Source organism: Epinephelus fuscoguttatus, linkage group LG14, assembly GCF_011397635.1.
Source record: "Epinephelus fuscoguttatus linkage group LG14, E.fuscoguttatus.final_Chr_v1".
Lineage (NCBI taxonomy): Eukaryota > Metazoa > Chordata > Actinopteri > Perciformes > Serranidae > Epinephelus > Epinephelus fuscoguttatus.
The window spans coordinates 17038882-17066766 of record NC_064765.1 but is presented as its reverse complement, the minus strand read 5'-3'; the positions used below and the strand labels follow the sequence as shown (position 1 = coordinate 17066766).

Sequence of the window (27885 nt, the reverse complement as noted above, 5' to 3'; positions counted from 1 at the left end):
ACACTTCACAGATATCTTGCAAAAGCAATTTGCTTCCTTGCCAGTTACACATATCACCAGAAAATCAAGGATACACATCAATTGCATTGTCTGTGTCACAGACCAATTATGAGACAATGGGCCCTGGGCACAGATATGTAAAAGGCCCCACAACCTTTTCTACATAGACACACAGACTTTGTGTTGGTTTTTGTTATGCATCTTTATGTGGGTTAGTTTTTCTCTGTGGTCATTGTTTCTGCCTACTGGTAGTTATTTTGCATCTCTCTGAGACTATTTTGTGTCTCTTGTCAGTTATTTATTTGTCACCTTGTGGTTGTTTTGTGTCTGCAGCTCCTTTGCATCCCTCTGTGGTCATTATGTAGTCATTTTAAGTCTGTTTTTGGTGGGTACATATTAATTTGAACTCTTCATTTTCTTTTTAACAGCACTTCATTAAGCTCTCGATGGCACAAGGTGGGTCAAACATCAGTCTCCCATCAACTAATGGCTACCACCATCTCCAAAAGTCAGCATCTCCAGCTTTAGGTCTTTAAAAGCCTTAAATTTAACTATCTGTAGACACCCTGTACACTGCTTCACAATCTTGAATAAGAATGGAGTAAATGCAAAAGCCATAGGTGCTGCTGATTTGTTCAACAGGTTATATTTACCCAGGAAACTCTAAATAAATATCATGAATATAACCTTGTCATTTCCCTTGGAGTGTTAGTACATTTTCTTTTCTTTTTTTCAATTCAAATTTTTCATTGATTTTGGTTAGGTAAGTACATGACAGACAAACAAAAATAAAGCTTTGACAAACAAAAATAAGAATATAATACAAACAGGGTAACAGAGATTAATACAAGAGGGAGTATAGCACCAGTTCCAGTCGGCCAAAAGACAATCAAAATAACAAAATTAAATTAGAATAAAAAAACACAATGAAGTTTATAGTGATAATAATTTAAAAAAGCATGGTTAGAGGCAGTTTTTTTGTCATATAGTTGGATTCTTTTATTTTTGAGGGGGGTTAGTACTTTTTTTCATTTCAACACTTTCTTCTGGAAATGCAATATCACAGACAAACAATAATTAATGAAATTTTAGGTTATAAAGGATTTAAACTCCAAAGTAATCACCATAAAATGCATCAGAATCACTGTGTACACTGTATACTGTAATAGTATACACTGTAATAGTGTATTACTATTACAACCAGTTCTCTTTTATTTTGGCAGGGAAGTGGACCGGAAGTTGCATTTTATTTTGTAACCATGTTGACATAGCATACAGGAGTGGATCCAGAGTCGAGCACGGAGAGGGTCTGACAGGAACACGACTTTTCTTTGGTCAGCTGTGTTTTGGTGTTCACAACATGAGAAAAAAACTACGTGACAACTAAAAACGCACTGTAGCACGTGAGTATTATGTTTATACGTGTTTTAATGGCGATAAATGTTTGATGTATGTCTGTACTGTGGGCCGTTTGATGTGTTACCTGCCATTATGTAACGTTAGCCCTCCGGATATAATGACTAAGGCTTACAATTTGGTACAAATACCTTATTATTTACTATTATTAAGCAACACTAAGGGTTTTTGGGAGCCTGTTTGTTTCAGCTCTGCTCACAGTGTCACCGTTACTTCCCTTACTGTAGCTATAACACACAGCTGATACTGTAACACAGGTGAGATTTTTAAGACAGATTTTTTTTTTGTACATTTTAAGGCTCAAACGCAGTCTGTTTCTATTTATAGCAGCCAGTCATGGATTCCGCATTTGCAAGGCACCGCTCGGAGCTGGTGGCCAGGGAGAGGAGCGGACACACGGCTGTGGTGGAGGACAACCTGCTGTATGTGTGGGGAGGTTACATGGTGAGGAAAACAAACACACAAACATTACCAAACCAGCCGTTAAACGTGTTTCCCATTTCCTTTAAACGAAATTGAGCACAGGTAGCACGCTTATGGTTTAAAACACGTTTTCAGATCCTACTTCTGCTTTTTTGTATTGGACATAATTGTAATACCCTAATAATAAACATGTTTTCTCCACAGTCAATTGCTGATGATGAAGTTTTCCTGCCCAATGATGAAATCTGGGTGTATGACTTACAACAAGGTGTATGGTAAGAATATGAAATAAATTCCAAATGTGCCTGTTTGGTTAAAACAAATATATTATTCACACATTGATGCTTAAAGGTCTAGTGTGCAGGATTTAGTGGCATCAAGCAGTGAGGTTGCAACGTTGCAACCAATGAAACTTCACCCATGTGCAAAGCCAGGGGCGTAAATATAGACATCATAGGCAGTGCGGGTGCCCTGGAACCTTGTGGGGTGGAGGGGCCTGTGGAGAGAGCGGCTGGAGCCTATCCCAGCTTACACTGGGCGAGAGGCGGGGTACACCCTGGACAGGTTGTCAGATGTCAGACTATAGCCCTTTTTAGATAGGTATTGTGCAAATTTGCAGGGAAGCCCAATCAGTCAGTTTCTATACATGTCCTCAAAAAGGCAAACACATCTAAGTCATGGTTTACTTTTTAATTTAATTTTATTTTTTAAAATAGTCAGTAGCTATCTAAAACAAAATGTTATGCTTTTTCTACACAAGGTATAAAATGTACAAATAAACTACAAAAACTGTTCAATTAAATGATTGATTTCTTACTGTCTTTGATATTTTTTCAGTTATGCAATGACTTACCCAGGGTAATATGTATGTTGATGTTGTCTGATGTCAGGTCTCTATTTGTGGCAAGACAAGACATGCTCGATATCATGCACCAGGGCCCGTCGTGACTTTCTTCGCCATTGTGCCAAGCGTAGAGTATACACTACTAATACTACAATACAATACAATGCAATACTTAGTTTCAGGTGATTAGAAAATTATAATATATAGTTATGAATATTATATTCCATTTTGCACTGGAATTTGCAACGGGATATTATGTAGCTCCTTCATGCAAAGAGTTGGTTTGCTTAGTTTTCCTGAGCCGTCCTTAAGGTATTGTGCATGTGGGGTCTATCGTCTGCCTGGTTTTTTGTGAACATGGCATAAATCCTACACACTGGGCCTTTATGACGCAGCCCAGTCATGTCACATTATCCTGTGTTTGGATTGACAGCTACTCGCCTGGAGCTTTCTGCTGTCTAGACGTTGTAAATTGTGCCATGACATAGAGACTGTAAGAAGTTTATCCACTATTTTTTTTTATCTTGCTTTGAAGGGAAGTGTTTCACATGTCAGGGGAAGTCCCTCCTGCTATGTCTGGGACCTGCGGCTGCTCTGTGAACGGACACATGTACATATTTGGAGGTTGTGATGACGATGGACAGACCAATCAGGTGAGGCTGATAACTGAATTCATATGGTTTTTCTGTTTGTGTTTTTGTGTAGTTAAAAAAAAAATACTATGAACCCCGAAGTATGTGTAAAATCTCCTGTGGGGTGTGAGTACACAATGAATGAATCAGTAAACACACCTAAAGGTCACATCTTAGACTGAGCGGAGTTGACATGAAGAAGTGATCAGTGTTTGACTTCAAACAGATCTATTGTGTCAACCTGACAGACGGTAAATACATGTGGAAGAAGATCATACATGAGATTGGTTCAGCTCCCTCTCCTCGAGACAAACTGTCCTGCTGGGTTTACAATGAAAGGTAAGCACCATGAATCTTAACTGGCTGCTGTTTCCAGCACTTTGCTACTGCATGTTTCGCCATGGGCAAGTTTGAACTTCATGAAGTACTGCATCACTATTACTGCTCAAAACAAATTTGGAGTGTTGGACACTCTTTATAGGATCTGGTAGTGTGTTCTATGACTTTCGTTTTCATATTTTTTCCCCATGATATTTGTTGAATGCTACTGATGGTTTGGTGCGTGGGTTTATTTTGATAAAAGAAAAAGAGAGGCTGTCGGCACATTTTCAAGCAGTTAACCCGACATTGCAGGTCAAAATGTTGCACTAATAGAAACATGGGAGCTTGAAAATTTCAGCATGCAGGCAGCCTCTCCTCTCCATCTGTTGCTTTTTCTGTCTGGGGTTGGATGTGCTCAACACTGATTTCATTCTGTTATCATATATTCTACATTCAGTAAAATATAAGACATAATCTTCAACTGAATTTGTTTTTCTATTTGAGTTGCAATGACCACATTTCCAAATGTTACTTTGTAGGTTTTAACCTTGTTTTAAAGGAACAGTGTGTAAGATTAAAAGGGATTTTGTGGCATCTAGCCATGAAGATTGCGGATTCCACCAACCTTAAATGTCTTCAAGTTAGGATTCCTTGAGTGTTTTTGTTCAGGTTTTGACCAGGAGCTTAATTATCTGCAGAGCTCTCTTCCTCTCCAAAAGAAACTGACCAGGGTTCTCATTTATAAAACAGTGTGTAGGATCCATACTAAAAATGCATGTCACAAAGGGTGTGTGCCAAAAAATATTCAACAATTTCTACAACCAGGCTTCCACCTCACCATCTGCATCGCCAAATTCCTGTCACACATTCCAATACAATATGTTCCTAAGCATGGGTCAAAGTGTCTCCCATCAAGTCTGTATTTATAGATCACAGCTTTTCTGTTGGAAGTGACATACTCCTCTTTCAGGCCTTGATTTGTGTGTACACAATGTTTATAAATGAGACCCCAGATGAATAAAAGCAGTAAAAACACTGAATAAATCACGTTACAAATCAGTGTTTCCTCTATGCTGTTCAACACGTCGCAGACGAGCCACCAACCCAGCACCTGCTAATGTGTGCACCTGCTAATGTGTGCCCACCTTTTTTCTCTAATAACCTAATGTGTGCTCACCTTTTCATCAGCCGAGACGAGCCAAATTATCTGTAGTTGTCCTCTCCTTTCCAAAACAAACACAGCCAGTGATTTCAACCGATTTAACACTGAATAAAGCAGTTTCAAATAATGAATAACAAATTTTCCAATGCTTTTTGGCGCGTCAGAGATGGGCGGCACACTGCTAATGATGCTAATGTGTGCTCACCTTTTGTCTCTGTTAAATTAAGATCCAGACGTTCAGGAGTTTTTTCCAGGAGCCAAATTATCTGCAGAGGTGTCGTCCTCTCCAAAACAGACAGACCCGGTGATTTTAACCACTAAAAACATTGAATAAACAGTGTCTCGTTAAAAAAAAACCAGTGTTTTTTTCTAATGCTTGTTGTGGATGAGCACAAATGGCCCTATCAAGAGCCAGCGTTTGGTTTGTCTCTTCTGGGCTACTGTAGAAACTACTCTAGCTACACTCTGGTGATCTGCTCCCTATGTAGATATAAATGGCTCATTCTAAGGAAACAAAAACCTGATGTTAATTTACAGGTGATTATACACTAAAGAAAACATATGTATTGTATTATATTCCGCTTCTGCTAATATATCCCTTTAAATCCTGCACACTGGACCATTAAAATCTACCTGCAAAGAAAAACGCATCCTAAACCACAAGACTTTACATCTGCTTGTGGTTAATTGCGTTGTGAAATGGAAATAAAAGCTAATTGTTTACCAGCTAAATTTACAGTCTTTGCTTGCATGACGGTAACTGTGATAATCTTTGTTTAATATTCTCCAGGATCATCTACTTTGGAGGATATGGTCACAAACTACTGAACAATATTGACAGCAGGAGAAGAAGCTTCATTGTAGATGAAACATCATGGGTAATGTTTTTATTGACTATAAGTTTGTCACAGGTGTCCGTACATGTTTGCTATCCCAAGAGTGCAGCTTAGGAACTGAACTTTTTAGAAACACATATTTGGTAGTTCGAGGCATCTGAGTTCTAAAATGCATCATGCCTTCATATAAATGAGAATCATGTTATGTTAAAATTTTGTTTTCAGGTGGGGGATCTCTTCTGGGGATGGAACAATGAGGTTCATATATTCGACCCTACAGAAGTCAGTTGGAGTGAACCACAAACCCATGTAAGCCAGTTAAGAGTGTGATTCTTGGAAATCTATGAAGACAATTTCAAAATTCTCAGTTGATTTTACAGTTTTTGTGTTTTTGTTTTGGGATTCATTTGCAGGGCCGTGCTCCAGCCCCCAGGGCCGCCCATGCCAGTGCCACAATGGGATGCAGAGGATACATTTGTGGAGGTAGAGTCATGGTGAGAGCTCAGCGTGGTTGTCAGTTCATCTCACATTCAAAGATGATAGCAGTCTGCCATTAGTAACTCGAGCTCCTCTTCTTTCAAATGCAGGAAACCAGGACGAATGACATTCACTGCCTAGACTTTCAATCATGGACGTGGTCAGAAATGTATGTAGAAATGGCTTTTATTTCAACCTAATCATTCATATTTAAAGCAGCCTAATTGTAGACTGTTTGTTTTGACATTTTTGGTTACTGTTCTTCATCTTCGAGTTAGCTGCTAACTGCTTCCAGCTGCTATTTAAATCTCTTGGCCGTCGGTTACACACATAACACCATGTCAAAATGTGGTACCAGTCCTGTCCTGCTGGCTGTCCCTTTTACACAGATATCGATTCAGTGCCATTACTACCTCTGCTGCCTGCTTAAAGGCGAGACGACTCTGTTTCCCCTATTCCATGATTGTACTTTTCATACAGAGCTGTGAGGCAGAATAACGGCACGGCATTCCTGCCTTGACCAGGCAGTAAAAAGGGGCTATCAGAACTCAGAATCATGATGCCACACCCCCCTTGTATAGCATCCAACAACTAATTTAAACCAAACTTATCAGAAAAAACCCCACTTCAGCATACATCAGCAAGATAAGATACCTAAAATGACAGAAACCATCAATGGGAAAAAATTATTTGACGTGTTCTTTGAGTTTTGTAGTTGGGCCCATGTCCCATCCGCTAACATAAATCGAAATGTTCTGGCTTTACTTTTGAGGAGCTGTCGCTTTCTTGCCATCCATCTTTATATACAGTCTATGGGCCTTATCTTTTGCAGGGTTTGTGTTTTACAGCATTGTGCAAAATATGTTTTCCAGAATCCCAACATCCACCGCTCCAGTGGGCAGATCGTGGCATACGCTCACAGCAGTATCAGACAACACCTTGTTCCTGTTTGGAGGCCTCAGTGTAGACTGCAAACCAATGAGTAAGAAAATGTACCCAAAATGTACTTCTTTTCTTTGTTCCTGTGGTCATTTTATGTTCTTTTACTGTTTTCTCATCAGTAACATGTATTTCCCTCCATCAGGTGATGGGTGGTTGCTGGATGTGGAGTCAAAGAATTGGCGAGAAGTCGAACATCCTTATAAGGATAAGCCAAGGTATTTGAAAATTGTAGGTTAGGAGTTACAAGTTACAGAGTTTACATTTATTACTCTGTTCAAGCATTAGAGAGTGTTACTGTGAATTGTAAGCAGGTTTTAAATAGCATCTTTTCTCCCGTTTAAGGTTGTGGCACACAGCAAGTCTAAGCAAAGACTCTGATGTGATTGTGTTTGGTGGAAGTTGTGACTACATCCTCCTTGTCGACACTGTAAGTATCAGAGACACTTCAGAACAGGGCTGCCCAAAGTGGAGCTAGTGGGCCAGAGTTGGCCCGTCATAAATTTCGATTTGACCCGCCACATATTTCTAGCAAAAGCATTCAATTTAATTTAAAAATCATATTAGTGTTTTTGCGGTTTCATTTTATGCTAAGTAAAATGATCTTTTAAAATGCAGGATTCTGAATTTTTAGTAATCGTTTTCACAGTCTGAGCATGGTGGGCAGAGTGACACTTTACACAGAAAGTCAGTTTGACATGAGTTAGGCAAGATATAAATGGAGAGGCAGAAAGTGGGCTTGGTGTGTCAGAGCCGTAACAATACAATAGGTGTTTGCTTTAGGCCTGTTGCCCACCATTAAGTTTTAGTTTTGGCCCTCCAAGGGAAAAACTTGGGCACCCCTGATTTAAAAGCCAAAAGAGATATGTGATATTATTTTGATTTGACAAATCTAAAATCAACACAATCCATCCAAGCCTCCTGAATTCACATGAACACAGACACAACTCTGAAACTATATGGAAAGACCTGAAAAAACATGAACAGTTGTATCAGATGTATCCAGGTGCTGTTCAATGTCTCTTTACTGAATAACACATCAGAGAAAACCTGCATGATATCCAACAGCATTTTACTTTCCCCACAAATGTTTTATATAGACAATGAGATTTGGGAGGAGAGTCTTTAAAAGAAATGTTCAATTAACTCCAGACACAATCTGATCCAATTCAGAACAGTGCATTGGCTATATTACTCCAAAGACAGACTGCCTAAGATTTTCCCTGATGTGTCCTCCCTCTGCATAAGGAGTGAAGAGGCAGTCGGGACTTAAACACATTCTGATTGGACATGTCGGAAAGTGTTTTCTTATTGGAAGAGTAAAATTGAATGTTTCCCCAAAGCAGTGGATCCCAACTCATGGGTCGCGGGTCCATTCTGAATGGACCACAAGTGACTTGCAAACATGGCAAGTATGTAAAAAACACACTTTATTTTTAAGTACAGTGAATTTCTGGCACAGAGTTTTTATTTTGAAGTGCTGTTTCCTACTTGACAGAGACCGCAAACTATCTCAATGACAGTCCAAACACGAGTATGACGCTGAATATTTTAAACTGTATGGACCTTGAATGAATGAATGAATGAATGAATGAAGGACCTTGAACTAATGACTAAGGACAAATCTGGATCCCATGGCTGGACCAGTTGGGAACCACTGCTCCACAGCCTGGGAACAAAACCCACTAGTCGCTGTCCTAGATGCCATGAGTGTGTTACCTTTGTCAGACAAGTATAAAACTGATTTTGGCAAGGAAACTTATTCTGTTTATATGGACATCAGACTGTGCACCAACATATGATATGTGGATAAGAGAGCTGATTAATGTATTGTTTTTTGAAAGGTTAAGGTTCTCTAATAAGACTCAAATAAAAATAATAGTCAGAATTCAGAGTCCCGTCCCAGAGAACCTCAAGGCTAGTGGATTTTAATGGACTGACAGTGAAACGGTAAACCCTCCAACAGTGTGTATTTTATTTTACTAGTAATGTTAAAGTCCTAGGACTTGTTCTTTGTTTTCTATATCCTCCTGAGACCCAAACCTTTGTTTGGTATGCATTTTTAATTTTTCCTAGCTATTTGGGATCAGTAGGACCCATAAAGTATAACAATAATCAACTAGGGCTGCCACTAACGATTATTTTCATCGACTAATCTGTCGATTATTTCTTCGATTAGTCGACTAATCATTTCATCGAAAAATGTGTTAAAATGTTGAAAAATGTCGGTCTGTCTCGCCCAAACTCCAAAATTACGTCATCTAATGTCTTGTTTCGTACTCACGCCAAAGGGTTTTAGTTCACTGTCACGGGAGAGTGTGTAAAGCTGCCAATATCTGAACGTAAGAAGCTGCAGTAAGAGTATTTTGGGGTAGTTTTATAGTGCTTTTCTATGAAAAATGACTCACACCGATTAGTCAACTACTAAAATAGTCACCAATTATTTTAATAGTCGATTAGTCATCGATTAGTCGACTAATCGTTGCAGCCCTATAATCAATCAGTGGTAGCTCTCACTACCACTAGATGGTACAAAAAGTGTCCAGGAACAAGGACAACAGGTCTGAATTAAGTAGAATGAAGTGTAAGGTCAAGTAAACCCAAAATGTGATGTCGACATATGGGGACACAGGGTCTCAAGTGGATATGGCAAAATACTGTATTGAGGCTGAGTTGTTCAAGTGACTTACTGAGTGTTTGTTTTTATATTGAAAATCCTAAAACAAAGGTTTAAAAAAAGTAACTTTTTATATAGTGAAAAGTAGACTGCAAGTAAAAATCTACCTTGGAGTATGTCCATGTATACCACAGTCATACATAAGATGCACATCTGAATGTGAGAGAAAATACTTTGTGCTGAATATTTAAATCAAAATGGAACTTAACAGAACTTGTATATTTATTTTCAGGGTCACTGCAACGATGCACTTGTTTTCCAGACACAGCCATATCCTCTGTTCAGGTAAAAACAGTCTATATTTTATAAATCTGTACATCTCAGAGAGATAATTTTATAAAAACAAGCACAGATAGAAAATTAGAATAATTTTGAAGCAGAAATAGACTCACACACAACAGATATACTGATTTTTTAACGATGGCTGTGTTACATTTTAGTTTTAGAGCCCTGATAATGTGCATGCTAGCAAACTGGTTTTAGCCATCATTAATGACGGTAGCCTTGCTTGCGCTTCTCCTTTTATGGGAAGTAAAAATAACTGCTGTTTAAAAACCTCTATTTCTTTTTAAGTCATATTATAAATCAATCTTACTGTCATGAGATGAACCCCTTCAGACGTATCATCTCACTTCCAATTGTTATTTTTACTTTGATTATGTAATCTCAAAATAGTCCCAAAATAGAGATGAGCAATAACAGACTGTTCTTCCCTCTGACAGGATTTGTGAGGATTACATTGCGAAGAATGTGAGGAACTCAGAGATGCTCAGAAATCAGCTTCCTCTGCTGCCTCCCAAACTGCTGACAGCCGTACAGAGGAGGATGTCTTACTACAGGCCTTCAAAGAAGCAAAAATACTAGTTCAAAGAATGTGGAAGCTGCCAAAAACAGTGCATTATTGTACAATTTCCTTTAAGTACTGTACTCCCTTTGGTGTGAACATACCTATCACACTGTGGGGTAGCATTTTTATTTATAAAAATATATTTTATGGTGTTATATTTTATTGTTTTAGAGATGCAGTTTTTATTTTGTACAGTCTGCCTGCTGAAATACTCTTACACTGTTCATGTGATGACTGTGATCATTAAATGGCACGTTGAACTGTTTTTGCCTGATGTGGATTATTAGACTATAAAATTATTAGTCAACCAAGTCAACACACACACACCGATTCTCCCAGAGACTTCACACATATTCACAAATGCAATAACCAATTTTTATTTGCAGTATAAAACCAAATAAAAAACTTTCCCTCTACATTTCTGGCTGAAATCCACCTTTCGTTAAACACTGACAAATGCAGTGTTGACACAAACAAATGTCCATTTATGTGTCCGTGCACTCAACTACTCCATTCCACCACTACGTGGCAGCAGGCTTTTACATTTGAGTGTGTCTGAAATGCAGCTGTGCCTGACTGAAAGCCTCTGTTCCCTCACATTCCTTCTTCATAAGGCTGGAAAAGTGCAGGAACTGTGGTCAGGAAGGAAACCTTAAATAAACAATCCAAGCTCATACCTTTGCTGCCACTTAGAAGAACTTTACACTGCGCTGCGTGCGCAAAACTGCTGGTGGAAAGTTATTTTTGCATATAGCATAGGCCACAAGAATGTGCCAGAGAAGAATATGTGTTCCCTCCTTTACCTATTAACAGACAAGTTAAAGTAGAATAAGTAATAAGTAACACATAAGTAGGTGAGTGCTCTGTGGGAGGTCGGCAGCGTTGAGGGGGTGACAGTGACACCACTGCACACAACAAACTGAGGAGGCTTCCTGGCATCTGTTCAAGTTGGTGTTATAACTCTGCGATTACACTGCTTCATGTTAAATAAGACTTGGTGAATGCAAAGGCCTGGAGTGCAAACGTAAGTGTTAAATTCATGCTGGAAACCCTGCTCAAACACAGTGACTGTAGCCTTCCGTAGTAACAGGAATTTGTCAAAAGAAACCCTGGTTCCCTTTCTCTTCTTAAAATATCTTCTGCACACTGCTGTAGGACAGAAGCTTTGCTGCAGCATTCCCAGCTGGGGGTCAACTAAATTCCCTCTCAATAGTGTCCATCAGCTCTTCTTCTGATCCATCGTACAGGATGACTGGCATGGTGAGAGAGGAGCTATGGCAGCTGCCAAAAGTCCTGGGGAGAGTGGATGGAGAGACATATCAGCACCATGGTGATAAAAACAGGAAAAATAAATCATACAAATCAACCCACAACAATCAGCGGATTAATTTCCAATATATATGATGCACTAAGGGGCCATCAAGGGCCAGTGGTAGGAAATACATTATGCCAACTTGTGCTTAAGGCAAGTTATGGAAATGTTTTCTCAGTTGTGCTTCCGGTTTTCACACACACATACACACACTCAACACAGCAGCAACAACAGACACTTGTTTGTTTCTGTCCTGCTTGCAGACATCTGACTAATCCCATCCACCCTGAGAATAATGGGCTGGCACTTCGATCCCTTTAAGGTGAATTTGATCTGGCCCTGCTCGGCTTTTACTACTCCACTGAGCACGAAAATGCATTATTTATCAGAGCTGTCTACTCACGATTGTTTCTCTGTTGTGGGAACAGCTTCCAACAAAGCCCCTCTTGTCAAAAAGCCCTGAGAGGAGGGCTGACAGAAACCAGAGAGGGAAAGAGGAACACTTTAAGAAGTCTCCAGGATCATCACAGAATATTAATTAAAATCAATCACCATGTGCTATGAAATAAATATCACAAATAAAAGTCCTTACACTGTGCTGACTGGGGCACGCAGGTGTATGTTTTTTAGAGTGTGTGAAAGCATCATTGCTCCTCTTGTTTACATCTCTTGATCCTCCGTGTGAGCCACGTGGCTCCTCGGCTCGGGACCGACGAGCTGAGCTCAAGTCCTCCTCATCCTCTTGGCTAAAATGGCACAGTCCGTATGTTTTGGATCTGATGACCGTCTTCTTGGGAGGACTCTTCTTCACTGAAACACTCCCTCGCTCCTCGTAATCTGCCAGAACCGTGTCCAGCTCTGCATCAATGTCATCGTCCTCCCTGGAGAAGTCAGAGTCGTGCCCCTCGCTGTGGCAGTCCGGGTGCGCACGGTTACGCGCGTTGCGCAAAATCGCATGGATTTTGAGCGGCTTGAATGGACGGTTGTCCTGTTTGGGTGAAGTGACACCACCGGTTGTTGTTTTGGTTACATTCACCTCGCTGACACACGCAGGTGCAACTTTCTTCCCTCGGCTTGTCCCGCTGCCCATGTCTGCTGCTGCTTTGGAAATCTACACGCAAAGTCCCATTTCCAAATTCCTTTCCAGGCACACTAAGAGCTCCAAGAGTTGAACATTAACCAACTCAGATCCTTGGCAGCGTTTAAGGTCAGTTCTCAATTAGGGTTTACGGCTGCAAGACACGTCTCTGGCTGAAAATGAACTCTAAAGGCCAAATTTCTTAAAAATATTCCACTACAGATCTGAAATGATCTCCATGTTCACAGACCCGCTGCCTGTAAACTTTCGGGTAACTCCACATCAGGATGAGAGGCAGTGTATCAGTTACATAACACCAGTTTGGCTCAGGACCCCAGGGAGAAAACTCCGCCTTCTTATAGAGGGACACACACTATGTTTTCCTAAATAACTCCCACTTTTACTTGAGAGCCTCTGCTTGTATTTTCTTATTTAACACCATATAATTTAAACAATTTCTCATTAAAAAACTTTAAAAAGAAATGTATTTAAATATGCAGCCATTCCCAGGATTGAGAAAGAGATGACGTAAGGACAGTATGGCCATGAAAAGACTAACATAGGCCAATTAGTTTGATTTATCTGTATCACATCAGCAACAATGACCAGCCTTTTGCCCGTCTGTGTTCAGCTAATAGATTTTATTGAGGCAAGTGAGGTCAGGAGTGAGTGAGTTGCTGTCCGCCTGCCGGGTCCAGGAGGCCCCCAGCTCACCAGCCCCTCTGGTGACTTATTAAGACCCAAGCACTGAGCCACAACAGAAAGACGGGGCATTCCTTTCCGACAGCTTGGGCTTCCCAGAGATTCCTCAATAAGCTTTTGTTTGATCCAGTTGCACACACAAAAGACACAGCAGGAGCATCTCCCCGCCAGAGCTGTCCAACCAGAACCCGGAGTTCACCCGAGTAAAGGAGTTGTTTGCTATCTTTCATTAAGTGCCTCTTTCTCTTTCTCTCTGTGTCAGTCCTTGCTTGTGTGTGCACATATGTGTGTGAGTGCCAGACAGCTGTGCAACCTGTTCTCTCTGGAGGATGACCAAGTCAAAGACACCTGCCGTGAAAGCAACTGGCATTTTCCAAACTGTGAATGTGAGGGGGGGGATCAGCCTGCCTTGATGTCTCATCGAGGAAATTCCTGCTTTACTTTTGGATTTTTTTAGAGAACACGTGTTAGATGTTGTTGGGGAAGTATGTACACTGTTGTTCCTTTATTTAAAGGTCCAGTGTGTCAGATTTAGGGGGATAATGGCTGAAATGGAATATGTTTTCTTCAGTGTATAATCACCTGAAAATAAAAATTGTGTTTTTGTTACCTTAGAATGAGCCGTTTATATCTACAGGTCGGTGTCCACAGAGTTCGCCATGTCTCTACAGTAGCCTAGAATGGACAAACCAAACACTGGCTCTACACAGGGGCATTCACATTGCACCAGCCACTGTTGTTAGCAGCCCCTCCACAATGAGAGCATTGGAAAAACACTGATTTGTTTAACATGAATCTGCTTTATTCAGTGTTTTTACCGGTTTAAATCACCGGTTCCAATTGTTTTGGAGAGGAAGGGACCTCTGCAGATAATTTTGCTCCCAGTAGGAACCTCCTGAATGTCTGTATCTTTAGTTATCACAGAGAAAAGGTGAGCACACATAGCAGGTGCTGGGCTGGCCACCCCGGTCTCACTCCAAAGTCGTCGAAATCCAGAGCTAGGTTTGTGACTTTTGCAGTCAGACACCAACAAAAAAAGGCTGTCCTTTCACATTGGCATCATACGTGGCTGGTCGTTGTTATACTTTAACAACACCTAGTGGCGTCAGGGGGAACCATAGTGGGACAACAGCGAAAGTTAAGGTGGTGGAAGTCCAAGTAGGGCAGGTGGGAAAGATGGTGGATGGGTTCAACAACAACTGACTTTCACCTGGGAGGCCGGTGTTCGCCTCCCGCAAGACTACAAAGCCAAACCCCATTCTTTGTTTCTAAACCCAACCACGTGCTTTTGTTACCTAAACCCAATCACATGCATGTGTTGGCAAAATGTAACCACATGCGTTTGTTGTTGAAGGAAAACAGATGTCAATTTGCCGTGTATTTTGAAAACAGACAATGCATGTAACGGGCAGAGATTGACACAGTGTCCCAGAACGTCAGAAACAGACAAACCCAGGCTACCTTGCATGCCATATGTCGATGTGGAAAGTCCGCGATCAAGCGACAATATGTGACAGTACATTTCCTGTGAAAACAGACGTCAATTTTTAAAACAAACAATGGAAGTAACAGGCTAAAGTTGACACGGCGTCAACGACCAATGCATCTGAGTACCTTTCACGTCATATCTTGACATAGAAAGTGCATGACCAGATGTCAAGATGTGACGAAGTCGGAGTGAGAATGTGCTGGGCCGGCAGCTTGTCTGTGACTAGCCAAACAGCATTGGAAAAACACTCACCTTGTAATGTGAAACTGCTTTATTCAGTGTTTTTTTTAGTAAATCAACAGATCCATTTGTTTTGGAGAAGGAGACACCTCTGTGTAGTATTTGGCTCCCTGTAACCCTCTAAAAATGAACAGAGAAGGAATTTTAACCGAGAGTTTACACTTGGCACACGGTAGAAATTTCAGCTGCTCGCAACCTGCAATTCTCACCACTAGATGCCACTAGATCCTACACACTGTTCTTTAAATGTTGCTGGAACAGGATGCCTTAGCTGAAACATGTAAAAGTAGCTCTTTGAAGATTACTCTCAGTAGCACTTTAGTCTTTATAAAAAGAGGCCCTGAGTGGTGTCATGATTTAATCCATCTCAACATATCTTTCTCCAATCAGCATCAGCATCTTGTAATGCTTCATGAAAACATTGCCTTGTAGGGAAATGAGCTTCAGAGCAAAACTGGAACATCCTCTTGATTGTGCAATCGTTGTAAAGTATAGTTTGTGCCTCTCTTAAAATCCATAAGATCTGCTTAAGTGAAAGTAGAAGTCCTAATTTTAGACTGTACCCAAAAGTAAAACTACACAAACAAGCTCACTTTCCATTCCTGCTGCTCCTCATGAAGTCTTGTTTGTGTTGTTTTTTTCAAACCCCATTTGTATTATGCTCTGCTCTGCACCAGTGTATCATTAAAAAGATCAGGCGGCCACATCTGGAAGAGAACTCAACAGCTTCCAGACGAGGGGGAGGATCCGCCGCAAGACGGAGGCCACAGCCCAGCTCGCTGCATAACTGTGGCTTCTCTGACGTCTCCCAGATTCAAGAATATTCCTCCTCCCATGGACGGAGACTTGAAAGGCTGGGGAAAGTTCTGCCTGTGCAAAACTTTTGTTTTCAATTGCTCGGCTTTTTGTGCCAAATCCTCTAAAACGATGTGATTTTGGGCCCGCGACGTAATAGCCCTTGAGCTGCCTTTGCAAATGTAACAGATACAAACGGCCTTTGTTTCGTCCCAACAGCAGGAGAGCATGTGTGAGAAATTTTAATTTTTATGACTCAACTGCTCCATTTGTGAGGCAACAAATTAGACTATTGTCGTCAAGTTTGAGTCGAAGACACATTTCTGCCTAATGTCTGGTGAAACCAAACCTCTGGAGAGCATTTAACAAGGCAGCCTCCTGCTGATAGGCATTCCAGTAAAACTCTCTGGGCCTCTTAGAACACCAGGTCCACAAACATGAACATGACAGGGTCAAGAAGAACAACACACAACAACATATACACCAATTGTAGGGTACTTGTACTTTACATAAGCATTCCCATTATACACAACTTTACAATTTCACTCCGCTTCATTTCAGAGGCAAATCTTGTACTTTTTACCCCTCTACATTTATTTGATAACTTTATCAGCAGTTATTTTACAGATTCTGATTATTAATGGTATGGTTAATGTCCTCATACAGGTACTGGGTTACATAGATATATAACAAGCTTTCATTTAATGTACAAATTGCTGCTCTAGTTAGGAAGTTTTAAGTGAAGATTTTGCTTTCAGTGCTCAGATAAAACTTTGTGGAAGCTACTTTTCTGTCTGTGATCGACAACGGTGACATAATGCATAGGCATGCAACCTCCAACATTTTACTTAGCCTTGACTTGAGTGTACCATGCATCTCTGTTTTATTACAAATGCAAAGTCACTTACTTTGTGGGTGGGTTGGACATCATTGACCATTCGCAGACAATAGCACTGGAATATTCTTATCTCTAAAGCTTTAGTTACCAGCTACGCTCCTTCAAGTGGTTGCTTTTTAATGTAACCTGGATTTTAACAGATCTGGGGAAAACTGCATTCTCCTACTCTGCACCTTGGACATGAAACAATCTTCAAAAAGATCTAAAACTAGAAACACTTATACCCATCGATGAGTTTAAGGGCATCATAAAGAATGTGGTGACAGAAATATGTGCTTGTTTTTCTTAAGAGGCCACTATGTTTGAATAGTTGTTGTTTCATTGTGGATTTCTGCCTTATATGTTGTATTTGTTGCATTTTAAATGTGTTTCAATTGGCTACTACCACAGCCAGGTCTCTCTTGTAAAAGAGATGTTCAATCTCAATGGGAGATCCTGGTTAAATAAAGGTTGAATGAATAAATAAAATGGTACAAAATATAAGTCAACAAATAAATTGATATATTATGATAGATTAATCTACCCACCAGCACATAAAGTAACTAAAACCAGCTCCACATTTACCAGCTGCAACATGAAAATGATGAACACATTAATGCATTGCTCACTGTGATTCAGTAATTTAAATTACATATTGTGAAATGGGCCATTCTGCACTTTTCTACTTTTATTAAAGCAAGATTTTGAATGCACTTTTTTTGCATGACTTTTCTTGTAGCAGAGTATTTTAACACTGTAGTATTGTTACTTTTGCTCAAGTAAAATATGTGATTACTTCCTACACCACTGATGTACACACACTATATCCTGTAGTACTACTTTTTTTTGAAGGTCTTGTGTTTTAAGAGTACATGATAGGAGTCCACCAGCCCTAAACCTTAAAATACAAAACTGTGACAATCTGTAATTCCTCAATAATTTCAGCCAAAATTTCTTATTTTTTTTAGAAACTTTATGCTTCTATTTTGCATTTGAAGAAAATTGAAGAATTACATACATGAGATATTTTCTACAGAGGAAGACCAACTCTTCTTCCACCCATTGAGACACTACACAGACGTAATCAACCAAACAGATGAGCAGAGCTGAGACAGAGGCATTTTGTACTGTGACACAGTGACATAAGGTTGTCAGGGCAACAGTCAATGCAGCCTGGAGGAGTTCGACTGTAGTAAAAGAGCCCGGGGCCTGCCCTGTTTAACTTTCAGCTATCCCTCTTAATCTGCCGGATTACTAAATGTAAATCAAGGCTTTCGCAGTTGTGTTGACGTTGAAAGTACGTCACAGGAATGAACTTATGACCTCTGGAGGAGGTTTGTGGGAATCTTTTTCAATGTTCACTGCAGTCCAAACCTTAAAAGTACCATGCCCTGTGTAATTCTCATTGACAGCTTGCTGTAAGAGACGAGGCATCAACCTTTATTCTGATCGGATGATTTAGTTCATTGTGCCCAAGCAGGATATGGTCACAGGAGTGCTGAGCTTTTAACCAGCAGATGGAGCCAGCATTCAAGAAAAGCAAACCACACAGCACCTCGGGTGTTGATTCATGCCAGTGAAGACACTGAAGGGTCCTTGAACAGTCAGGACAATGGTGACTCGCAATACATTTGCAAGAATGACTTTGCCCTCCAGGTTTAATATGTGAGGGAGGCTCTGCTAAATTCACTGGAGACCTTGATATTTTAATCAAGAAAAGTGAGCAAAACTACACAAAGAACTCCTTGTACGAGGGTTCATTTGAGCAATTTGTCAGTGTTTTAAAGAGTAATATAAGAGGCACATGTATGTTAAAGGATTTGTAATTAACCTTGACTTGATTTGGTGAAAGCATAGAACTAATTAATAAAAACAGTGACCTAATAGGAAGCATGCTATAACCTTTAAAAGCCACTGACGGCTGGAATCAAGACAAGGAGGAACGTGTGAAAATAGAAGCAAAAACAAAGGCACAATACACATTAAAGTGACATTATGTAAGTTTAACTAAATAGCAGCCATTGCGGCTCAAAGTAACAATCATGGTGTAATCAAGTGTAACATAAAGGGCCATCTACACCAAGAACAATGACTGTAACAACTATTGTAAATATATATTGTTTTAAAAATCGTTCTAACTGTAGTGGATGGCCCACACCACAGCTAACGACAATGACGATGGCAAACACTATTTTTAGGATCACTTTCAGAGCGATTTGATGAACGATAGAAACACTGACAGTCATTTAAAATCCATCCAGGGCGTCACATTCAACATGGCAGATGACATTGTGGAGAGACTCGTCTGTAAAAAGCGCACGCCTATTTGATAAAAATGCTGTCTAGAAGGACATCTGGGATGCAGTCAAGCTCACCCTCGAAATCAGTGGTAAGTGTTTTGTTACTATAAATAATGGAAATGAGGAGAGGATTATTTATAGCTAACAGTTTTTTCTTTTTGTTTTTCTGCGCAACGACAGCAGTATCAGCTCTCATCAATATCTGTTTTCCTAAGCTGCCAACACAGCTGGAGCACACAGGGTGTGCTTGGTGCCACTGTTTACAGTCATTGTTCATCAGTGTGGATGCTGACATCGTTATCGTTATTGTTATAATTATTGTTCTTGATGTGGATTATAGATGTATAAAGAGAACTGGATACAGCATTGGAGGCAGGATCATGTTCACTCCAATAAAAGTCGCTCAGTGGCGCATGAAGCCAAAAAAGTGCAACTGCTGCATGTATAATGACATGGATGATCAGCACTGCTTCCATGTCATTTGGCCTGTAGAGCAAACGTGCTTGAGACTTGTACCGACCAAGTTGGCTGCTCTGCTAACTTCAGTGAGGATAAAATTATTTAATCATGCTCTATTAGACTTTCCAAATGTTATTCGACTGAATGGATCCCATTCTGATTGTAAAACGAGTCAACTTCCAGGGCTGAGAAATGAAGCCAACACACAAGTGCCATAAATTGCAGTTCTCTGAATGGCTACTTGAGGCTGGCTCCAGAAGCCAGTCAATCCCTACAGTGTCCCATTGAAAATGTCCAACTTTACAGCAGAAATAAGCATGTTTACAGCCTGGTACAAAAGACGGTTTTGGTTTCAACATTCATGACAACTGTAGGGGGGTGAATTTTATATAACTCCCCCATTTACATTTTATTAAGGCTCAAAATTATGCATCATTAAGGGTGGGCTCCTTTGAGGGACAGGCTGTCTGCCAAAAGTTTCCTCAGCTTCTCAGCTGTTCCACAGTGCCAGCCTCTCACCCAAATATGGTCACTTCTGGCTCCAAAAAACCCCAAATGGCAAAGGCTTCAAAACGGTAGCCCACAAACCAGTGGATGACGTCATGGTAGTTATGTCCAATATTTTTTGCAGTCTATGGTCACACCAAACTGAGTAACTGCACGTTCACACCAAAAGCGACCAGAGCTTCCAAAATGGTGGAAGTCATTCATTTTCAATGAGAGCCCAGCGACTTGGGCGACCTGGTCGTCAGACGCACGTCTTGGGCAACCAAAGTGGCTGGAGTGGGTTGGGAGGGGAGTTAAAACTCGTTTAACTTTATGGTAATGAGCTCTGACGCGGTTCGGCGGCAACCAATCGGAATGCTGACGTGCTTCGATGAAGTGGGTCCCAGAGAACAAACCATGTAACTTTGGTTCCTACAGCACACTTGTTCCAACAATGGATATTGAGAAGTTTATTACTTGCGTTCGCGCCCACTCAGCCCTGTATAATGTGTCGCTGTTCGGTTACAGAGACCAAAATAAAAAGAATGAGGCTTGGGACTTGGTTGGTTGGTCTGGTGAGTTTTAAAGTGTGTAATGTTAGTAATAGAGGAGAGAATTGCAGGCTAATGTTGCGACGTAGCATGCAAGTCTTCCTTGCTTGGTTTGAATGGGATGACATACATTTTCTGTTTTCATTGACCAAACATAACTTCCTGGAGGCCAACTATGAGGTTTTTGACTGGACAACAGCAAGCAGCAACTGCGCTGCTTTCAAGCCAGTAGTCGGCTCCTTTAAATTGACAAGCACAATTGAAAGTTCATTGATTCATGTGATGAGCGACTAGAGCGACCAAAACTGCCACAAATATTTTTGACAGTCGTGCCTCTTGGGTGTCCGGAGAGACTTTGCCTCTTTGGAAACTTCTGGTCTGAACGTACAGTTAGGCCTAGGAGCAAAACCCCTGATGGGGTCTGATTAATTGAGCAAGTGTGTGGCATCAAGGAGCAACATTATGTTGCATTATTGAGTTGTGTTATTGGCCATCTGATGAATGTCAGTAAAATAATTACTCTCTCTAGCCTCTGTTTTTGGTCTCTACCAAGTAAAATATCAGGCTCTTGGGCTGCTAAATGCTCCACTTTGCTCACCAGCTAGTCTCTGGCTGTGTCTGTCTGCTGTTTGTTGCTGAGCAGGTTGTGTACAGTGGGTTTCAAGAGCTTTTTGCTGAAAATAGCTGCCTGCTGCAGCAGAAAATGGCCAAACAACTAAACAATGCAGTGAATCTCACGACACAGCTCTGTGAAGCCGAGAGGAGCTGCAGGTTCAGGTGATAATTCTCTGTAGCTTCATCAGGACGAGCGTCACCTTTCACATTTTTTTTTCACACTGTAATTTGAAAAATATCCATTAGAGCCACTTTAACATGGAAAAAAAACAACAGCACACAAATACCACCCTGTGTTTTAGGATGCAGGTACAGTACATACATTGTAAGTAAATGGAAGTTGATCTTCTCAGTCCAGTCTGTGGTCACTACTGCAGCGACCCATTTTTCTGTCAAAAGGCCATGTAATCAACAGAAAACAATTACTGCTTCTCTCAGGCGCTCAAAGCACTCAATACCAGCATCTGCTCACTTCCTAATTACCTACTAGGTAAGAGGCTTCATTTGGAGAGGAACTTGCAGCAATCAATCCTTGCATTATACTTGGCTTGTTTGTCAGCATCCTAATGTGTCAGATTGAAAGTGTCAGGTCTGCTCACTTCAATTACTTTTGATTAACTTTACCTATACGCCTTTAATCTATATAATTTTCTTGTTTTTATTGTTGCTTCTTCCTCATCTAACCTAATCCACTGTAAACTTGTGACCTGAATGTATATCCTGGTTTTACTGCTCAGACTCATTTCACCCATCTGCTCCAAGGCTATAGTGGTAACCTGCTTCTGCCTCCACAACACACCATTTAAATGCCTCTCCTTTGTTTAGTGGTGTTTTTTTTATGTTTCCCTAGCTATTTGAGATACCTCCTCTGGCAGACAGTGAGTCATGGCGATTTGAGCACGTCGCTGTGAAGCATTGGCTCAGTCAAGGCCTGGCTCCAGTGTTGATGTGGAATACACCAAGGTAAAGCCGTAGTACACCATGTTCCTATGAAATCCCCCATGTTCTCACTGGCTGCATTGTGTGTCCATGTGCATTTGTAATGGTGTGCAGGAAGCCATGTGGAAAAACAAGCCTGTAAGGAGTGGACATGAGTTAAATTCTTAAAAAGTCTAAGAACAGAAATATGTGCTTGTATTTTTGCTTCTTTTTAGTGATCCGGTTTCATTCCAAAATCATAGAATACCGTCACTTGGGCAGTGACTTCTGCATCATGCACTGACAAATAACGCCATCCTTTTCAAGTTGGCATGATACCCTGCTGGATGCCATCCAACAACATAAATTAAGGGGACAGAAAGTCAGAGGATGGTGGGTGAGATTGGTGGTGGATGGGTCCAACAATTACTGACTTTCATCTGGGAGGCCGGTGTTCATTTCCTGTATGATTGTAAAGCCAAACCCTGTCATTTTTTTTTAATCCTAACCACGTGCTTTTGTTGCCTAAACCTAACAATGTGTATGTGTTGACTAAACTTAACCGCGTGAGTTTGTTGTTGAGGTAAAAAACGTCAATTCCAGGTGTTGTACCACTGTAGTACTTTTATTTTGAAAGAGACAGTGTATTTTGAAAAGACACAATGCATGTAACAGGCTGAAGTTGACACGATGTCCCAGAACGTCAGGAACAGACGCACCCAGGCTACCTTGCATGTCATATGCCAACTCCTGAAATTCTCCTGACCTTGGTTATGTGCTGACTTTTCCTTGGGCGCCACCAGGAGGTTGTTTATTGCGGTTTCTCCATGACGACGGTGCGGACAGCCATGAAATTAAGTATACATGTTTATTTCCCCCTCAAGATGAACTGTCATTACTTTGGGTATCACTTCACTTTTTTCTGTATCATCTGTAAGAGCCAAATATGTCATTCCACTTAGTAAATACAGTTAATGCCTGCTATGTTTGTACACTGGGTGGCACTGTATTGATATTTTGAGTTTAACATCAGGTGTTTCACCCCGGAAGGGCAAAAAGTTTTTGACTGCTGTGGTGCGGGACAGTGTGCAGCGTGCTGAAAGTTGTGTGTTCGGTTTGGATGAAAGATAAAGAAATGGACATTTATTTATTCAACCTGTGTTTGCTGGTATGAATAAATGTGAGGATTGTTCTGCAACTGTAACCTGCAGGTTATTGTCTGAACTCAACGCAACCAAGGAGGCTGTGGCATCAACCGTGGAGAGCGTATCAGCCAGGTCAGGTGGGTGGAACATCCATTTAGCTCCTGAATCATTGTCACCAGGTCACAAGTTAAATTTCAAATACTTTGATATATGACCAAATTACTGCAAAAGTAACAACATGCCCATCAGCCTCAGCTTTACCTGATGTTTATTTTAATTAGCAAATGTTAGCCAGATGGTGAACATTATGCCTGCTAAACATCAACATGTTAGCATTGCCATTGTTTGCACCATGTCATCATTAGCATGTAGCTCAAAGTAGCATTTGACTGCACCATCACAAAGAGCTAGTATGGTATAGTCTTGTTGTCTGCATCTGCTGGTGCTCAAAGCAATCCAGCTTGATTGGTAAACTCCCTTTCCCCGCACAATTAGCATGTATATGCTGTTTTTATTAATGTGGACAAACATGCTAGAAATAGGCGATAGTATGCTTTCCGAAAGCAGCATGGAGGCCGGTGAAAATGTAACAGTGCTTACTCTTTTTTCTCTATGTGTTACTGATTCAGTCTATTTTTCAAACTTGGTGCAGACTAGCTTTTTTTGGAACAATGTTCGAGACGGAATATGTGGTTGACGTTGAATCAAGACATTCAAAACATAGGTGTGGACATCTGAGGATTACTCGCAAGAAAGCCAAAGGAATTAGTACATCATGACCATTTATAGTGTCTTACAACAGCTTCCCAATACACATTAAAAGGTGTTTCTTGTCAAAAGGTGTTTCCTGTTATTCTGATAACCAGTTCTAGGAACGACCTTTCCTCATGTAACCAAATTTGGTCAGAATCATGTCAAACTATATGGTTGAAGTCATGTCAGGTCATCCACACGATGTCTACCCAATGAGAGTTTGTCATCTACACTATGTCATTGCATCGTGCTGGAAAAGGGGCAAAAATTGTTTGACGGGCACCAGCTGGAGCTGGAGCCGATAAATACCCTTGATCACAGCAGAGTCAATTGTCCCAGGAATGAATGCTGATCGTAACCGTTCCCACTAAACTAAAGATAAAAGCCAGATGTTAGTGTGTATATTGTCCAGTGAGAGAGGAGCTTTAGTAGCACTGGAATAAATAACAGTTGGATTAATATAACTTCCTAAACACATCAGTTTTATTTTATCCATGGATACAGTAGATTTCTCCCCGTGGATAAACTGCAATCAAAAGCAAGCTTTTAATAACTGTCAACAACCCACAATCCGAATAATTCCACAAAATATGGCCATGTAAGAAGCTATGCTGCTCAGATACTGTCTCCACTGTGACGGAGACAGCTGCTGAACGGCACCTCAAACAGTATTTGCCAGTGATTTCCTGTCCTTTTTCCTTTAACAGAACAACACAGAGAATATGAAACTTGATCTGACTCCTTCCCTGGGTGTTTCTCTTCCAAAAACATTTTGAGGGCAGAGGAAGAGTACAGAAGGTCCAAAAAGAGGAAGCAACAGCAGTTTTGATGCTGTCCATGGTGCTGACAGGCCACAGATGACACTGAACAGACAGCTGTACTAAAAACCTTACTATTTAATTGATAAGTCCCGGGGGTATGTCAGAGATTTCATGTCATAGGAAAAGCCTGCAGACCTTCTCAAATACCTGAGTCCTTTAAAATGTATGTGGATTACTATAACATTATATAATTGACACATTTGGAAACTGTCTGACGCAGCTCTGTGCAACGAAATCTCTTGTTAACGGATTTATAATAAGGAAACCTTTACAGGAATAAAATAAAATCCTCGTTAGGTTTTAGTTAACAAACAGTACTATGGATGCACTGCATGACATACAGACACATGGCTCAGTGTTTACTGTGTATGTGAAGGCTTGTACCTGCCTGCCAGATATGGGAAAAAGTATAGTGTGCTGTTGAAAAAAAAAGTGCCATGCATGTGCACAACCCCCTCTCCATGTTATATAATGGGACTGTTGATGGCTGGCATCATTATCGGCCCTGTCTATGCCAGTCTAAAAATACAGTTCAGGACTCCAACAGTATGTGGCGTTTATGTAACTGAAGAGAACAGGAGAGGGGTTTGGATCACAAGCTGTTTCTATGACAGTCCAGAGCCAATGTGACAGAGAGGGCGGGTGAGGAGGAAAGATCCAGAGTCGAGTAAAAAGGAGAGCAGGAGGGAGGTGTGTCTGTGTATGTGTATGTGTGTGTGTGTGTGTGTGTGAGGGGGAGTGTTGAGAGAGTAGTGGCAGAGGTGCGGAGGAGGTTGAGGTACCTCAGCTCCATTATAGTGCACATTTTAGATACCCCTGCAAGGGCTACCTGCAAAGAAACTTTCACACGTCTGCAGCATATTTCTTCAAACTGTGGTTCATCTTCTGCTAATGCAACATTACATTACATAAACAGCCTTGTGCAGTTTAATTTTATAGCCCTTAAAGGTATTATCCCAATAAAGTATATTGCAAACTAACAGTGCTCGCAACTGAAGTGAAAGTGGAGTTTAATTCAATTTAAACTTGTAAGTAAAGTTTAACAATTTAAAGCTGGAGTGTGGAACACTTGTCTCCCCCCTCTGGCAGTGAGAATGATTTCACAAATGCTGTCGACGCATGTTTATGACGTACGCCTGCAGGTGCGCTCGCTGTATCTTCCTGCCCTGAAGAGCACTCTCTTCGTTTTCCTGTGCAAATGTTTTGGCTTTAATCCTTCCTCTGAACGTTTTTTTCTATCTGGAGCATCCAATCCAGAAACTTTTCCTGGATGCTTCTTAGGATATTCTGCCATACTAATAGCTGCTACGCCATTGCTATGGTTTCTTCTCCATTCCTTTTGTTTGTTCAGCATACATAGTCCATCCATCCATCCTGATCCGCTTATCCGGGGCCAGGTCGCAGGGGCAGCAGGCCAAGCAAATCACCCCAGACGTCCCTCTCCCCAGCAACACTTTCCAGCTCCTCCTGGGGGACCCCAAGGCGTTCCCAGGCCAGATGAGATATGTAATCCCTCCAGCGTGTTCTGGGTCTGCCCCCAGGGCCTCCTACCAGTGAGGTGTGCCTGGAACACCTCTAACAAGAGGTGCCCAGGAGGCATCCTGATCAAGTAGGGTGTCCCAAGGCAAAGTGGTCCCAGATGAGGGGCCAGACTAAGAGCGATTCAAGAAGACCTTGATGGAACGGAATATTCGGAACTGGAGCACCTGGCCTGGTATGGGGACAAGGACAAGGATGGCTGTTGTCACGGTCCTGCGATCAAAGACAACCTGGGATAAAATTCTGAGAGTGTCAGAAATTGGGGTGACCATCTCACTATGTCCTGTGTCTACTAACCAACAAATTGAAATGCAGCATAAAATGATGCACTTGGGCTAAACCCAAACAAACAGGCAGATAGCAGCTTGCCATGGAAGCAAAACACGCTGAAAGACATGCGTGGGATTCCAGCAAAGAGGAAAACCTTGTGGAGTTGTGGCAGCAGAAGCTTTGCCTGTGTGATGTGTCCTCCAGCTCTTCACATGATAGCATGAAGAAGGTAGAAGCATGGAAGGAAATGGAGGCAGAGTTGCAGCTGCCAGGTGAGCAACCTAGCAGCTAACAAACACACAGACACACTGCAGTACATAGTGCCCACAGAACTTTAGGTTATTTGATAGTGTGACCCTCTATGTTCTGCTTCACAGTTGGAAAAGTAATAACCCCTGCAGCATCCCTGCACACTCAGCATGAGAAGCTACTGCAGCATACGTTGTAGCCTGTGATTCAGTATCGTACAGTCTGCGTACATCAAACTTGATGTCGTACCCAAGTTTATTGGATCCATGTTGCACAGTGTAGCTGCACTAAACTTAGATTGATTGCTAAGATCTCACAGTCTGTAGGAGGCTTAAGGTGCCGGGGTTGATAAAAAAAAAGCATCAAGCTGACCTTGTTTAGTAAAAAGAAAATGTACCAGGGGAAGACCCTGAACCAAAATTTGTCCCAGCTAATTTTAAATATATTACTCATTAATGTCTTTTTATGAACTTGCCCCTGGCCTCTTGTCATTTAACCAAAAAACACCCACAGGCAAGGCAGGCTGAGTATCGCTGCACTGTAGTGAGCATTCAATAACATTTTAATTGCAGCTTTATTCATAAAACAGAAGTATAACAGTAGAGTGTCACTCTGCAAAATAATGAAGCTCCTTCTACATTTTGAAACAAGCCATCTTGTAAGATTAAAAACTCAGGAGACAGTGTTTTAAATCAACCAAAGTCAACTTTAA

At 41.0% G+C, this 27885-nt stretch overlaps 2 protein-coding genes across 3 annotated transcripts; one reads left to right on the top strand and one right to left on the bottom strand.

Annotated features, from left to right (window-relative positions):
* Positions 1-1267: 1267 nt before the first annotated feature.
* On the top strand, positions 1268-10839 carry LOC125901046 (kelch domain-containing protein 1-like). 2 transcript variants are annotated; one of them, XM_049596395.1, is made up of 14 exons: positions 1268-1403; positions 1747-1860; positions 2044-2114; positions 3219-3336; positions 3542-3654; positions 5589-5676; positions 5860-5943; positions 6048-6128; positions 6222-6280; positions 6984-7093; positions 7196-7268; positions 7396-7480; positions 9960-10012; positions 10450-10839. In XM_049596395.1, the coding sequence occupies exons 2-14, from the start codon at positions 1753-1755 to the stop codon at positions 10589-10591; spliced, it is 1185 nt and encodes a 394-aa protein (XP_049452352.1). In that variant the 5' UTR covers positions 1268-1403; positions 1747-1752; the 3' UTR covers positions 10592-10839. The 2 variants fall into 2 exon arrangements, with proteins under 2 accessions (XP_049452352.1, XP_049452351.1); XM_049596394.1 differs by having other exon boundaries at positions 1744-1860.
* A 96-nt stretch (positions 10840-10935) lies between these two features.
* LOC125901048 (uncharacterized) lies at positions 10936-13277 on the bottom strand. Its single transcript, XM_049596396.1, has 3 exons — positions 12479-13277; positions 12290-12357; positions 10936-11867 (listed from the first exon to the last, which is right to left on the bottom strand). Exons 1-3 carry the CDS (start codon positions 12974-12976, stop codon positions 11765-11767), a joined length of 669 nt encoding a protein of 222 aa, XP_049452353.1. The 5' UTR covers positions 12977-13277; the 3' UTR covers positions 10936-11764.
* Between the last annotated feature and the right edge of the window lie 14608 nt (positions 13278-27885).